Below are 15,615 nucleotides of genomic sequence, written 5' to 3'. Positions count from 1 at the left end.
TAAGACATTTTTTAAAATAAATGCACCTTTCCTCCTCTGAACATTTAAGACATACAGTAATAGAAAGAGCAATTTTAAAACTATGAGTTTCTTCACAATAACAAAAAGTATTAATGGAATTTTGAATACTTGGGAGTTTTAACAGAAATTCTAGGAAGTAACAACCTAGTTTGATGCTTCTCTATTCATAATGAGGTATGCTGAGATCTGCTACTATACACTGGAACCTCTTCTGTTGGCAGAGAGCCTTTGTTTAGTGCTCTATGAACTATATAAGATAAGCTTGTTTTTTTTTTTTTTTTTTTTTAAAGATTTTATTTATTTATTTGACAGACAGAGATCACAAGTAGGCAGAGAGACAGGCAGATAGAGAGAGGAGGAAGCAGGCGCCTCGCTGAGCAGGGAGCCCGATGTGGGGCTCAATCCCAGGACCCTGGGATCATGACCCGAGCCGAAGGCAGAGGTTTAACCCACTGAGCCACCCAGGCGCCCCGATAAGCTTGTTTTATAACAGTATTACAGCAGATGTAAGATTACCCTTTCTGTCCTATCAGCACAAAATAATCGAGTGTGATGTCTCTTCTGAACTACAATGTAGGTTATTCCAGGTTGATAGTCTTTCTCCAGACTGATGCAGGCTTCTCGAATTGCTAGTAGTTCATAATATAATACCTAGAGGAGATGAAATGGAAAGATTTGATATATCAGTTGTTCTCTTATACATACTTCAAAGTAAGATGATTTGGTTTTAGGACTTCTTAATCTTATCACTTTACAGATAAATATCCTTCTCTGTCCCATTTTAACTATTACCAGAGCATGATCTTAGCAATCAAGACTTACAAATCCATAGTAAACATTTTAGAAGAAATAATTTAAGGAAGTATCAAATTTTGACTTGTGGAATTCTCAACCTAATTAAGATTTCAAACTTCAAAACTAGACACAATATTATAAGCACAGTATCTGATTTAACCATAGTATAATGAGATCCCAGGCAACCAACCTGCCTAAACTGTCCCTCTGAAACACCATCCCGATAAAAGATGATACGAGTAGGTTTGAACCGAGTTGACTTATAAAACTGAATGAGAAGTTCTCGAACCATGGAGGCCAAGTCTTGGATGATCTCCTGTCGGGGTCGCTGAACTCTTACTGTGGCACAGTATCTGCTTGGGTGGGCATCCATACTACCTACAACCTAGGTTAGAAAAGGTAAAGAAAAATAGAAATTAAGACAATCAAAATTACACCAATAAGAATTTTACCACAAAAAATAGAAAAAAAAGTATGTGGGTTTCATTTAAACTTGCAGTTTATTATAACCTTATTATTTCAGAATAATAAAAGTTCATTTTTAGTTCATTTTGAGAGTAATAAAAAATCAATAATTCCCAGGGAAGAGCAGAATAAAAGACCCAGTACAGAGTTAAGACCTATTTTCTGGGGCACCTGACTGACTCAGATAGCTGTTGGGAGTGTGTGACTCTTAATCTCAAGGTCATGAGTTCAAAACCCACATGAGGTGTAGGGGCGCCTGGGTGGCTCAGTGGCTTAAGCCTCTGCCTTGGGCTCAGGTCATGATCTCAGGGTCCTGGGATCGAGCCCCACATGAGGCTCTCTGCTCAGCAGGGAGCTTGCTTCCCCCACCCCCTCTGTCTGCCTCTCTGCCTACTTGTGACTTCTCTGTCAAATAAATAAATAAAATCTTAAAAAAAAACAAACACTAATAAGGTATAGAGATTTAAAAATAAAATCTTAAAAAAAAGCCCAATAAACTATTTTCTTGTAAGTAGGCTGCACTTCACATTTTTAAAAACAATCTGTTTTTATTTTTAAACTCTATGGCCAAAGTGGGGCTCAAACTCATGACTCTTGAGATCAAGAGTTAAATGTTCTACTGGCCGAGCCAGCCAGGTACCCCTGTACTTTAGTAAGATTCTAATTCATAGATGTTGTTTGTATATTTAAAGATCAGTAAGAAAAGAAAAGAGACAGAAAGACACTGATAAGGAGAATAAGAGAAAGGAGATAAAAGGACCCATTCAAACCCTGGATTTCTCTTTTTATCTTTAGTAAACCACCCCAGAAGCCATACTTAAGACTCTGAAATATCATCTTAGAACTGTTAAGCTTCATAAACTTTAAAAGAATTTTTCCTCTTACTGCAGCATCCTAGACCAGAGGCTTGAATCCACTGGTCCACTTATTGCATTATGTTTATGTTTTACATTCAATCCTTAAAGAAGTTCATCTTGGTTTTGAGAGTAACTATCATAATTTTCTTTGTGTGTATACTGTTTAATATTATTATGTGTTTTGAAGTAAAGGAAACTTTGAAGCATGAACTTAAAAATTCACCTTGACTATAGTTATTCACAGACCTACTGAAGAATCATCTCTGGAACCTGAATATTTTTAAAATGCCTAAACATCATTTTGATCAGAGCCAAGGCTGAGAAGCAGGTGGACACTCTGCCTCCAGTTTCTCTTTCTCCCAGGGTAGTATTTACACCAGTGCTTCAAAAATGGGAGCCTGCACCACCACGTTCACTGTAGCATTATTTAAAGTAGCTAAAATGTGAAAACAACCTACGTGTCCATCAATGAATGAATGAATAAAAAAAAAATGTGGCATAGATACACAGTGGAATATTATTCAGTCATAAAAAAGAATGGAATCCTGCCATTTGTGCAAACATGGACCTTGAGAGCATTATGCTAAGTGAGAAAAGTCAGATAGAGAAAGACAAATACCATATGACCTCACTTACATGTGGAATAAAATAAAACAAAACAAAAACAACCAAGCTCATAGATTTGGTGAATGAACTGGTAGTTGCCAGAGGCAGGGAGTGGGTGATGGATGAAATGGGGAAAGGGGTCAAAAGGTACAAACTTCCAGTTAAAAAATAAATTATGTCATTGAGATGTACTGTATTAGCATGCAGTATGATGACTACCATTAATAATACTGTACTGAATATTTGAAAGTTGCTCAGAGTAAATCTTAAAAGTTCTCATGATAAGAAAAATATTTTATAATCATGTATGGTGACAGATGTTAATCAGATTTATTATGGTGCTCTTTTAAAAATATGTACATATACTGAATCATTATGCGGCACACCTAAAACTATTATGTTATATGTCAGTTATACCTCAATTAAAAATAAATAAAAATAGTACTTCAAAATAGTCCTTAACTTCCTGTAACTTAATGACTTATTACTTGAAACTAAAATATGGAAAATTCTTGTTTCTCTTCTGTGTTAGGTCAGACTAGAAAATAATCAAGAGTTTTTCAAAAAATGAACTAGAGGGGCACCTGGGTGACTCAGTCGTTAAGCGTCTGCCTTCAGCTCAGGTCATGATCCCAGGGTCCTGGGATCGAGCCCTACATAAGGCTCCCTGCTCAGCAGGAAGCCTGCTTCTCCCTTTCCCACTCTCCTAGCTTGTGTTCCCGCTCTCGCTGTCTCTCTTCTCTGTCAAATAAACAAAATCTTCTTTAAAAAATGAACTAGAACTTGACTACTATGTACATGGGATTGTATCTGCTTTTACTTTGTCTTGTATAGGTTTAAAAAAAAAAGGAACTCTAGCTATTTCTTTCTTCTGAATGGTATCTCACTACTAAAAACATAAATCCATACCCCTTCTGATGGCACAAACAGCCACACAAAAGCTTATTAGGCCTCACAATCTGTTACACTATACTCCAATTTCCTGTATTTCTCAACATTCTCAAAACACACCAGGTTTTTGTAATCTAAATTTTAATTTATATTGCTATTAAATATCTATTATACTATGTGGCAATTATCATTTAAATTTATTTTTTCACACTGGTCTTTAAGTTCTTGGGAATAAAGCCTTATGGCAAAAAGAATCAATGAATAAATTCTACTAACAATAAAAGAAAGTGGATATTTGTTAGAAATGGATTCAGTAGAAAAGGACAATGACTACCCAGAAGTCCAACAATCCAATTACGCTTAATTAAACTTTCTTGGAAAATAGACCTCAAAATAGCAAATCCAAAGTAAGTCTTTTGAATTTCTTCTTTGAAAAAATAATTCCATTTTCCATAAGAACATTTTTATGAATATCAGAAGTGGCTCTATACTACCTGTAGGACATCTGAAATGACAACTCACGCCTAACTATAAGAATAAAAAGCAACATAATTTATTTTTTAAAAGATTTATTTTATTTTATTTTTTAAAAGATTTTATTTATTTGACAAAGAGAGGGAGCACAAGCAGGGGGAGAGGGAAAGGGAGAAGCAGATTCCCTGCCAAGCAGGGAGCTTGACATAGGGCTTGATCCTAAGACTCTGGGATCATGACCTGAGCTGAAGGCAGATGCTTAACTGAGCCATCCAGGCACCCCCAAAATTTATTTATTTTAGAGAGAAAGAGAGAGAGCTCGAGTGGGCATGTGCATGAGTCGGGGGAGGGACAGGGGGAGAGAATCTACAAGCAGACTCCCCTCCCCACTAAGTACAGGACTCTACAGAGGGCTCTATCTCAGGATGCATGAGATTCTGACCTGAGCAGAAACCAAGAGTCAGATACTTAACCAACTGAGCTGCCCAGGTGCCCAAGCAATATAATTAATGTATTAACAGATTAAAAGCAAATTTCCTCCACTAGTGCAAATAGCTTTGGAATCTTAGGTGAAAATTTTAACATTACTATCATTTTCATGGATAAATAAAATGTACCAGATTGTTAAAATTTACATAAAGATTATAATGGGTGATAGAAAAAATATGTAGGGGGCATCTACATATTAAGCCTCTGCCTTTGGCTCGGGTCATGATTCCAGGGTCCTGGGATCGAGCCCTGCATACGGCTCCCGGCTCCATGGAAAGCCTGCTTCTCCCTCTCCCACTCCCCCTACCTGTGGTCCCTCTTTTGCTCTTTTTCTCTCTGTCAAACAAATAAATAAAAATAAAATCTTTAAAATAAAATAAAATAAATGAATAGAATCTTTAAAAAAAAAAATACACTTTAAAGAACCGACACAGAAACTTTACCAAACACAGAGGTGGGCAAATGTTAAAAGGAAGAGTGGCAGTATTAAGATTATTATTATTTTTTTTTTAAAGATTTTATTTATTTATTTGTCAGAGAGAGAGAGAGAGAGAGCAAGAGTGAGCACAAGCAGATAGAGTGGTAGGCAGAGGCAGAGGGAGAAGCAGGCTCCCTGCCGAGCAAGGAGCCCGATGTGAGACTCGATCCCAGGACTCTGGGATCATGACCTGAGCTGAAGGCAGCCGCTTAACCAACTGAGCCACCCAGGCGTCCCAAGATTATTTTTTTCAATTTGAGAGAGAGATAGAGAGAGAGAGAGCATGAGCCCAAGCGGGGGGAGAGGAAGAAGGAGAAGGAGACTTCCCCCGCCGAGCAGGGAGCCAGACATAGGACTCTATAGCAGGACCCCAAGACCATGACCTGAGCTGAAGGCAAACGCTTAACTGACTGAGCTACCCAGGTGCCCAGACTGGCAGTATTAAAACAAAAAATTCAGGTGAAAAAGTATTAGATGGGACAAAGGTAGAAGATATTGTACACTGAAAAAAAAAAAAGCAATATACCAAGGTTTTATGCAATTCATCTTTCTGTAACAGAGACACTACTGAAATGCATAAACTCTTGGAACAAAAACTAACTGAAAATATACAATCATAGGCCAGATAGATAAAGTAGGAAACAAAAGACTTGAGTAATACAATTAATAAGCTTCATTTAATAAACATATATGTAACCTGTAGCCCCAAATCAGGAATGAAAAATCCAAAGAATATTTCAAAGTTGATTCTATTTTTTTTTTTTTAAAGATTTTATTTATTTATTTGAGAGAGAGACAGTGAGAGAGCGCATGAGCAAGGAGAAGGTCAGAGGGAGAAGCAGACTCCCCATGTAGCTGCGAGCCCGATGCGGGACTCGATCCCGGGACTCCGGGATCATGACCTGAGCCGAAGGCAGTTGCTTAACCAACTGAGCCACCCAGGCGTCCCAAAGTTGATTCTATTTTTTAATTTTTTTAAGATTTTATTTATTATTTGACAGAGAGAGACACAGCGAGAGGGAACACAAGCAGGGGGAGTGTGAGAAGAAGCAGGCTTCTCTCTGAGCAGGGAGCCCGATGCGGGGCTCAATCCTAGGACCCTGGGATCATGACCTGAGCCGAAGGCAGATGCTTAACGACTGAGCCACCCAGGTGCCCCGAAAGGTGAGTCTAGAGATACATATTTATAAAAGTTGGTCTCAAAGAGAGTGTCATTAAAATTAAAAAAGCTGAAACCAAACTGTTGATCATCTAAACTTTAGACGAGCTAAACCTGCCTAATGACACTTACAGCAGCAATCGAAGGCTTCTTCCCATCACCAGCTGGTGGATGAGTGACATCTGCTCCCAAAAAGATCACTGGTTGCTGGAACACAGAAGGTCTTAAACACATTTTTAAAAAGAGTTAGATAATTCATATTTTCATTATGCATTTATCTGTTTATACTATTGCAACACAATTGCAAGACACTGACACAGCACAGAACAGCCTCAAAGGCTGGAACTACTGCTTTAGTCTCTTGATTCATGAATTCCTAACTCAATGAAGTAAAAGCTATCACAATGGGTCTATCCAATGTCTTACTCAGAGCAACTTTCTGCCTTAACCAGTGATGTTGCTGGTTGCAAAGGGCTAGCATTCTTCATAACAGGCAAAAAATGATAAACTTCCTTATGTTAACCCACCAGCTTGTATCACTCTGTAATCTACTTACATTTAAACTATGTTATCTCTTAATGAGAAAAAGCATCATTAAACTTTACACTGAAAAAGTACTACTCCCCCTCCCCTGGGCAAAAGTATAAATTTGAGAATGTATTATTTAAAGTAGCTAGTTGTTCATCTTATTTAAAAAACTATGTGACCTTTGGGATGCCTGGCTGGATCAGTCGCTGGGTCCCTGCCTTCGGCTCGGGTCATGGTCCCAGGGTCCTGGTATCAAGCCCCACAATGGGTTCCCTGCTCTATGGGAAGCCTGCTTTTCCCTCCCCCACTCTCCCTGCTTGTGTTCCCTCTCTCGCTGTGTCTCTGTCAAATAAGTAAATAAAATCTTTAAAATAAAAAAAATAGAAAACTATATCCTTTACGATTCAAATGACTGTCTCTCAGCTTGTGGACTTGTTGATAAAATTCTGTAGCCATCTCATTTATGATTCTCATCTATTTAACAGGAACAGGAAGCAGAGGAAAAACGGGGGAAAAAGGGCTTTGTGTCAAATATATGTGGGTCTATCCTTATTCTAATGCTTATCTGTGGTGCAGATAAGCACTGGTCAAGATATTTAACTTTTTAAAGCCCTAGTTGCTTTAACTACTGAAAGAAAACCAGATGTCCAATTCTCCAAATAACGTCTTCCCCAGCACCTGTTTCTAGTCATTATGTCACACTTCCTAAGAGCTCTTAGACATGACGGAGATCTAACAGTAAATCCTATTGTCCCACTGACTGTAGCAGGGATTGATATGGCTTATTTAACTGATTTACTTAATTCATATGCCCCCTTCAAGACCCTCCCTTCTTTCCTTACTTGCTAGGTGAGTGTGTAACCTCATAGTTCCAGGTTGAAGATGACTATCAAATAATGAGAAACTTCGTTAAGCTGAGCTCCCCAGAAAAATAAATAAAACGCTCAATACTTTCTAACTAGGCAGGAGGGTCTCTGCATATACTAAATAAAAATGGAAATGGGAGGGGATTTTCACAAGGGAATCTCTTAATCTTGCCTGAAATTCTTTTCTAAAATGTTTACTTATCTTCCATAGCAAGAATCAACAAGATTGTCCCTTTCTTACACTGATCTTAGATATAGCAATATACAAAAAAATTAAGAAAATAATTAAAATTTAGTTAAGTGATTAGCTTATCTTACCTTTGATGAGGTACAAGAATATTATTGATCCCTCCGAGTTTAACATTTATCTTTAGGCACAGGTTTGAGAGAGTTTGAGGGGATGTTTTTATTACATTCTTGACTTGGACACACTGTGTGGCCATACCCAAAAGTGTATCTCCTACACGTTTCACTTCCGCTATGGAACAAATGCAAATACCTCTAATTAGAAAAAAGGTCAAACTTTATTGAAAATTAAGGTACTATACTTCCCCCCTTGAAATACACTACTGTATTACAGGACACCAAAAATTATAAAAACACTAAAACAATCCTGTTAAAATTTAAAGTATACTGCCTTGAAGATTAGCTTACACATTTAGTGATAGTTTTCCCAGTTGTTTTATTCTTTAGAGAACAAAGTATATTTCTGTCATCATAAAAACAGTATAACCATAATAACTGAAAAACCAGAAAGAAAAATACAGATAATCCCGTTAGCATTTTATTGTACTTTCTTCCAGTAATTTTCTCATTTATATTATTTTAATGCAATTATACTCAGAGTATACTTAGAATTTTCAATCTTATTTTCCAACTTTCAATTTGAAAATAGAGCCTTTACAGTGTACAGAATAAAAGGTTCCTGTAACTTTCCCCCTCTTAGCCATTGTAACTACCATGAAGAGTTCAGTATACATACTTTTCTTATAAAACATATGGAAAACATTTAAAAACCAAACTTGCATTCTATTTTGCAAACTGTCATTTTCACTCAATCATATAGTATATTCTGAATCTTAACATATAAGTTGCTCTTATTTGTAACAATAGCAGTTAGTCTGATTATTTTATTTATTTATTTTTTAAAAGATTTTATTTATTTATTTGACAGAAAGAGAGTGAGCGAGAGAGGGAACACAAGCAGGGGGAGCGGGAGAGGGAGAAGCAGGCTTCTCATTGAGCAGGAAGCCTGTGGCAGGGTCTGATTCCAGGACCCAGGATCATGATCTGAGCCAAAGGCATATACTTAACACATGAGCCACCCAGGTGCCCCTAGGTTTTCACTGTTTCAAACAATGCTATAAATAATATCCTTATACATTTATTTTTGTTTGGTTCTATAACTTATAGCTTCAGGATAAATTTCTACAAGTAGAATTGAGGGGTCAGAAACATATATATTTAACATTTAAAAAAAATATTTTATTCATTTATTTGAGAGAGAGACAGTGAGAGAGAACATGAGCAAGGAGGTCAGAGGGAGAAGCAGACTCCCTGTGGAGCTGGGAGCCCAATGCGGGACTCTAGGATCATGACCTGAGCTGAAGGCAGTCGCTTAACCAACTGAGTCACCAAGGCACCCTATATTTAACATTTTTATAGATACTGACAAATTGCCCTCCAAAAAGGTTCATTATTTCATTCAACAAATATTTAATGTGCATCTAATATATGTTAGTACTGTGTGAGACTCTAAATATACAATATCTCTGAAGAAGAGAAACAAATGACTAACAGACGCAGGAAAAGATGCTCCACATCACTAACTAAAAAGAAATGCAAATCAAAACCCCAATGACATACCACTTCGCACCCATTAGGATGGTTATTATAAAAAAGAAAAAAACAGAAAGAAGACAACAAGTATTGCCAGGATGTGGAAACACTGGAACCCTCGTACGTTACTGGTAGGAACGCAAAATGGTGCAGCTGCTGTAAAAAAAGTAGAAACAGTTGACTTGAGCAGCACCATTAATTATCTGAATCTAAAAGACATTTATAAAATACTTCATTCAATGATAGCAAGAACAGACATTCTTCTCAAACTTACATGGAATATTCAGCAAGACAGACCATATTCTGATCCAAAAACATACCTTAACAAATTTAACAGAAATCATACAAAGTATGGTCTCAGACCATAGTGGAATTAAAATAGAAACCAATAATGGACAGCTAGGAAATACAAATGTATTTGTTGGAAATTCTCAATATAGTGTGTGTGTGTGTATTTTTAAAGATTTTATTTATTTATTTGAGAGAGAGACAGCACAGAGGGAGAGGGAGAGAGAGAAGCAAACTCTCTGCTAAACAGGGAACCTGATGTGTGGCTCGATCCCAGGACCCTGAGATCATGACTTGAGCCGAAGATGCTTAACCGACTGAGCCACGCAGGTGCCCTCAATATATTTGTATATTAACATAATTCTGTGTAACACATGGATCAAAGAAGTCTTGAGAAATTTAAAAATATTTTGAATTAAATGGAAACGGAACACAATCTAACAAAGGTTTGTGGGATGCAGGGTGCCTGGCTGACTTGGTAGAACACGTGACTCCTGATATCAGGGTTGTGAGCTTGAGTCCCATGTTGGGTGTAGAGCTTACTTAATTAAGAAGACAATTTTTTTTGTGGTGGGATGCAGTGAAAATAGTGCTTAGAAGGAAATTTATGGTATGGAATTCAATATAATAGAAAAAGATCTAAAATAAATAATCTATGTTTTTACTTTTGAAAATAGGGAAAGAAAAAGACCTGGAACAAACAAAAGGAAAGAAATACTAATAATCAGAGCAAAAGTCAATGAAACTGAAAAACAGGCAGACAAAGAAAAAAAGAGAAGACATGAATTACTAATATTAGAAATGAAAAAAAGGTCATCACTATTGGTCCCATGATCACTGAAAGGATAATAAAAGAATATTATGAATGATAGGCCCACAAATTTGATAACGATGAAGTGGAACAATTCCTTGAATGATACTACCAAAACTCACAAAGAAGAAATAGAAAATCTGAATGGGCCTGTTTCTTTTAAAGAAATTTAATCAGGGGCGCCTGAGTGGCTTGGCTGGGTTAGATGGCTGACTCCTGATCTCAGCGTCATGAGTCCAAGCCCCACGTTTTTATTGAATTATTGAATCAATAATTATTTAATCAATAATTAAGAACCTTCCAAAAAGACAGGACCAGGCCCAGATGGTTTCACTGATGAATTCTCCCAAGCATTTAAATAGGAAATGATACCAAATTCTCTATAGTTATCTTCTAGAAAACAGAAGCAGAGGGAATATTTTCTAACTTATTTTGAGGCCAACGTTACCCTAATACCAGAACAAGGTATAGACATCACAAGAAAGGAAAACTACAGGTTGATATCTTTCATGAACGTATATGTAAAAATCTTCAACATATTAGCAAACTGAATCCAACAATGTATAGTAATTATACACCATGACCAAGTGGGATTTAGCAAGTGAAAATCAATTAATGCAACTGATCACATTAAGCGACTAAGAAAGAAAAATCATGATCGTATCAGTAGATACAGAGAAGGCATTTAACAAACTTCTTCATGATGCTCATGATAAAAACTCTCAGCAAGGGGCATCTGGGTGGCTCAGTGGGTTGAGCCTCTGCCTTCAGCTCCAGTCATGATCTCAGGGGCCTGGGATCCAGCTAGCATCTGGCTCTCTGCTCAGCGGGGAGCCTGTTTCCCTGCTTCCCTCCCCCTCTCTCCACCTGCTTCTCTGCCTACTTGTGATCTCTGTCTGTCAAATAAATAAATAAAATCTTAAAACAAAAACAAAAACTCTCAGCAAACTAGGATTAGAGGGGATCTTCCCCAACTTGGTTAAAAAAAAATACAGAAAACCTGTAGTTAACATTATTCATACTCCTGAGAAACTAGATTCTTTCCCCTTAAAATAAGAAAGAATGCAAGGATGTCTCCTCTCACCACTCCTATTCAACACCATACTGTTAACTCCTAGCTAACAAAAGGAAAAGGATATAAAAGTATACAGCCTGGGAATGAACAAACAAAATTGTTTGTTCACAGAGTACATGACTGTCTAGGCAGAAAAATCCAAAAGAATTTTTAAAAAGCCTGGAACTACAAAGTGCATGATACATGGAACTAGTAGGGCTGCATGATACAAGGCAAAAATATACAAAAGTCAACCACTTTCCTAAATACCGAAAATAAACAACAGGAATTTAAAACGAAAAACACAGCACCATTTATATTAGTACCAAAAGGAAAAAGAAAGATATACTTAACAAAATGTGTACAGGATCTATACAAAACTAGAAAACTTTGATAAAGAAATCAAAGAAGCTCTAAACAGAGAGGCAGTCCATCTTCAAGCACAGGAATACTTAACATTTTTAGGATGTCAATTCTTTCCAGCCTGTCTGATAGATTCAATGTAATCCCACTAAAAATCTCAGCAAGTTACTTTGCAGATATTGCAAACTAATTCCAAAGTTTACATAGAGGGGCAAAAGACCTAGAATAGCTAACACAATAGTGAAGAACAAAGTCAGAGAACTGACACTACCTGACGTCAAGACTTACTAAAAAGCCACATTAATCAAGATAGTGCAGTATTAGCAAATTGACAGACATACAGACCAATCAAAACAAATAAAGATACCAGAAACAGACTCACACAAATGCAGTTAATTAATGTTTGACAAAGTAGCAAGGGCAATTTAATGGAGAAAGACAGCCTTTGGTATGGTACTGAGAAAGCATCCACATGCAAAACAATGAATCTAGACACAGACCTTTTATCTTTCACAAAAATTAACTCAAAATGGGTTATAAACTTATATGTAAAAACAAAACTATAAAACCACTAGAAAGTAATACAGAAGAAAACTCAGGTGACCTTGGGGTGCCAATGAGTTTCTAATTATAACCCCCAAAACATCATCTGCGAAAGAAAAAAAGTGTTGGACTTTATTAATATCAGAAACTGTTAAGAGAATGAAGACAGGTCACAGACTGAGAGAAAATATATGCAAAATACATATATGATAACTTAAAACCAAAATATACAAAGAACTCTTAAAACTGAAAAGTAAGAACACTTCCACAACATAAAAGTGGGCAAAAGGCTGGAAAAGGCACTTCACTAAAGAAATATAGATGGCAAATAAGCGTATGAAAAGATGTTCAGCATTTTGTGTCATTAAGGGATTGCAAATTAAAACAACAATGAGATACACCATACACTTATCAGAATGGCTGAAATCCAAAAAACTGATAGTATCAAACATTGCTGAGGATGCAGTGCAACAGGAACACTCATTCACTGCTGTGGGAATACAAAATGGTACAGCTGTTTTTTAAAAAGTTTAATTATTTAAGGGGCGCCTGGGTGGCTCAGTGGGCTGAAGCCTCTGCCTTCGGCTCAGGTCATGATCCCGGAGTTCTGGGATCAAGTCCCGCATTGGGCTCTCTGCTCGGTAGGGAGCCTGCTTCCTCCTCTCTCTGCCTCTCTGCCTACTTGTGATCTCTGTCTGTCAAATAAATAAAATCTTAAAAAAAAAAAAAAGTTTAATTATTTAAGTAATCAATCTCTACACACCATGTGGGGCTTGAACTCACAACCCGGAGATCAAGAGTCTCATGGTCTTCCAACTGAGCCAGCCAGGCATGCTGGTACAGCCATTTTGGAAGACAATTTGGCAGTACTGCCATTTGATAAAGCATTTGCGCTCCTACTTATTTACTAAAGTCAGTTGGAAACTTATGCCTACCCAAAATCCTACACATGAATGTTTACAGCAGCAGTATTCATAATTGCCAAAAACTGGAAGCAAGGTAAAAATAGATGAATGGATAACAAACTGTGGTACATCCATACAATGGAATATTATTCAGCAATAAAAAGAAATTACGTATCAAGCCACGAAAAGACATGGAGGAACCTTAAATGCATACTGCTAAGTGAAAGAAGCCAATTAGGAAAGGGTAGATACTGCATGAGTCCCAACTACACAATGTTTTAGAAAAGGAAAAACTGTAAAGACATAAAAAGGCCAGTGGTTACCACGGTTTTGAGGAGAGGGAGGGAGGGATGAAAAGGTGGAATACAAGGGATTTTTAGAGCAGTACAACTATTTTTTTTTTTAATTTTTTTCTTTTAAGATTTATTTGTTTATTTATTTGACAGACAGAGAGCACAAGTAGGCAGAGAGGCAGGCAGAGAGACAGAGGGGGAAGCAGGCTCCCCGCTGAGCAGAGAGTCCGATGCGGGGCCTGATCCCGGGACCCTGGGATCACGACCTGAGCCTAAGGCAGAGGCTTTAACCCACTGAGCCACCCAGGCGCCCCCAGTACAACTATTCTTTATGATACTGTTGTAAGGGCCTATTCAGCCAGAGTGGCCCCACCCCGGTTGAACTGCCATTTTGTTGTAAAACTTAAATTGACTCCCCCCCACTCCCCAGGGGAACTTACTTAAAAGCAAGTCCGGGAAACCAATGCCAGGTAACAAAGTCCAGATACAAGGGTGGGTCAGGCCAGGTGGAGGTATTCAATCAGTGGGGGCGCATACTCTCTCCTAGCTACTAAGGAGTGTGGTCCCCGCCTTTTGGGCGCCACTTCTCACCAAGGTGATAGGCTAGTGCAAATGTCTATGGGGTGAACTGTAGTTCAACTGGCCACCCATATGTGACCTAGCATGACTGTGCAGCTTTCTCTGTGTATTGCAATCTCATTGGCCACCTGTGTGTGGCCAGGCCCAACCACATGGCCTTTGCTCTTTAAAAGTTGTCTGGAAAGCAGGGAGGGGTCGTCCTCTCTGTAAGGGGCGGCCCCCACCGGTCTGTTTGACGGTCGGTGGGATTCTTGATGCTTGGCGTGAAATAAAGCTTTGCTTGACCTTCGCTTTGTATCAGTCTCGCTCCTTTGACCATGGACCCATTTGGGGGACCCAATATTCGGGACCCAACACTGTATATACAATGTTATATATTTATCAAAACCCACAGACATGTACAACACAAAGAGTGAACCTTAATGCCTACTGTGGATAACATATTAATATTATCAGTACTGGTTCATTAAACATGCCAAACAATACAAGATGTTAGAAATATAGTAAACTGTGTGCAGGGGAAGGGGTAAGCATGTAGGAATGCTCTATGTGATCAGCTTAATTTTTCTGTAAATCTAAAACTTATTTTTTATTTTTATTTTTTTAAGATTTTATTTATTTGACAGAGAGAGAGAGCACAAGCAGGGGGAGTAGCAGGCAGAAGGAGAGGGAAAAGCAGGCTCCCTGCTGAGCACAGAGCCTCAGGCGGGGCTCCATCCCAGAACCCTGGGATTAGGACCTGAGCTGAAGGAAGACACTTAACTGACTGAACCACCTAGGTGGCCCTGAACATCTTTTCATAAGATAATTGACCATTTGATTTTCTGTTATGTCCTTTGTCTATTTTTTCAGTGAGTTGTTTGTCCTTTCCTTACTGATTTACAAATTCTTCGACTTTAAAACCTTCTGTATTTTATCACAGCTTAAAAAATAACTTTTGAATTTCAATAACTCTCATTTATAATCACTGCACACTATTTCATCAATATACTGTAACATACTCATTGTTTAAAACCAGTTCTTTTTTTAAATTAACATATAATGTATTATTTGTATCAGGGGTACAGGTCTGTGATTCATTAGTCTTACACAATTCACAGCACTTACCATAGCACATACCCTCCCAATGTCCATCACCCAGACACGCCATCCCTTCCACCCCACTCCACTCCAATAACCCTAAGTTTGTTTCCTGAGATTAAGAGTCTCTCTGGTTTTGTCCTGTTTCGTTAAAACCAGATCTTAACATTTTTTTAATATCACAGATATTATGAAAATTTGTACATACAGATTTTTCTCTATTATGAATTC

General features: G+C 37.7%; 1 protein-coding gene across 3 annotated transcripts in view; it reads right to left on the bottom strand.

Moving 5' to 3' along the window:
* Positions 1 to 15,615, bottom strand: part of LOC111142870 (protein argonaute-3) — a 145,738-nt gene that overhangs the window by 31,457 nt on the left and 98,666 nt on the right. For all 3 annotated transcript variants that reach the window (XM_022496241.1, XM_022496240.1, XM_022496242.1), the window contains 4 exons: positions 7,948 to 8,107; positions 6,368 to 6,458; positions 1,007 to 1,201; positions 538 to 672 (listed from right to left, as the gene is read on the bottom strand). In XM_022496241.1, coding sequence (XP_022351949.1) covers positions 538 to 672; positions 1,007 to 1,201; positions 6,368 to 6,458; positions 7,948 to 8,107 — 581 coding nt within the window. The remainder of the gene's footprint in view (positions 1 to 537; positions 673 to 1,006; positions 1,202 to 6,367; positions 6,459 to 7,947; positions 8,108 to 15,615) is intronic.

Source organism: Enhydra lutris, unplaced genomic scaffold, assembly GCF_002288905.1.
Source record: "Enhydra lutris kenyoni isolate GAN:26980312 unplaced genomic scaffold, ASM228890v2 scaffoldscaffold9, whole genome shotgun sequence".
Lineage (NCBI taxonomy): Eukaryota > Metazoa > Chordata > Mammalia > Carnivora > Mustelidae > Enhydra > Enhydra lutris.
This window is presented reverse-complemented; position numbering and strand designations above follow the sequence as displayed.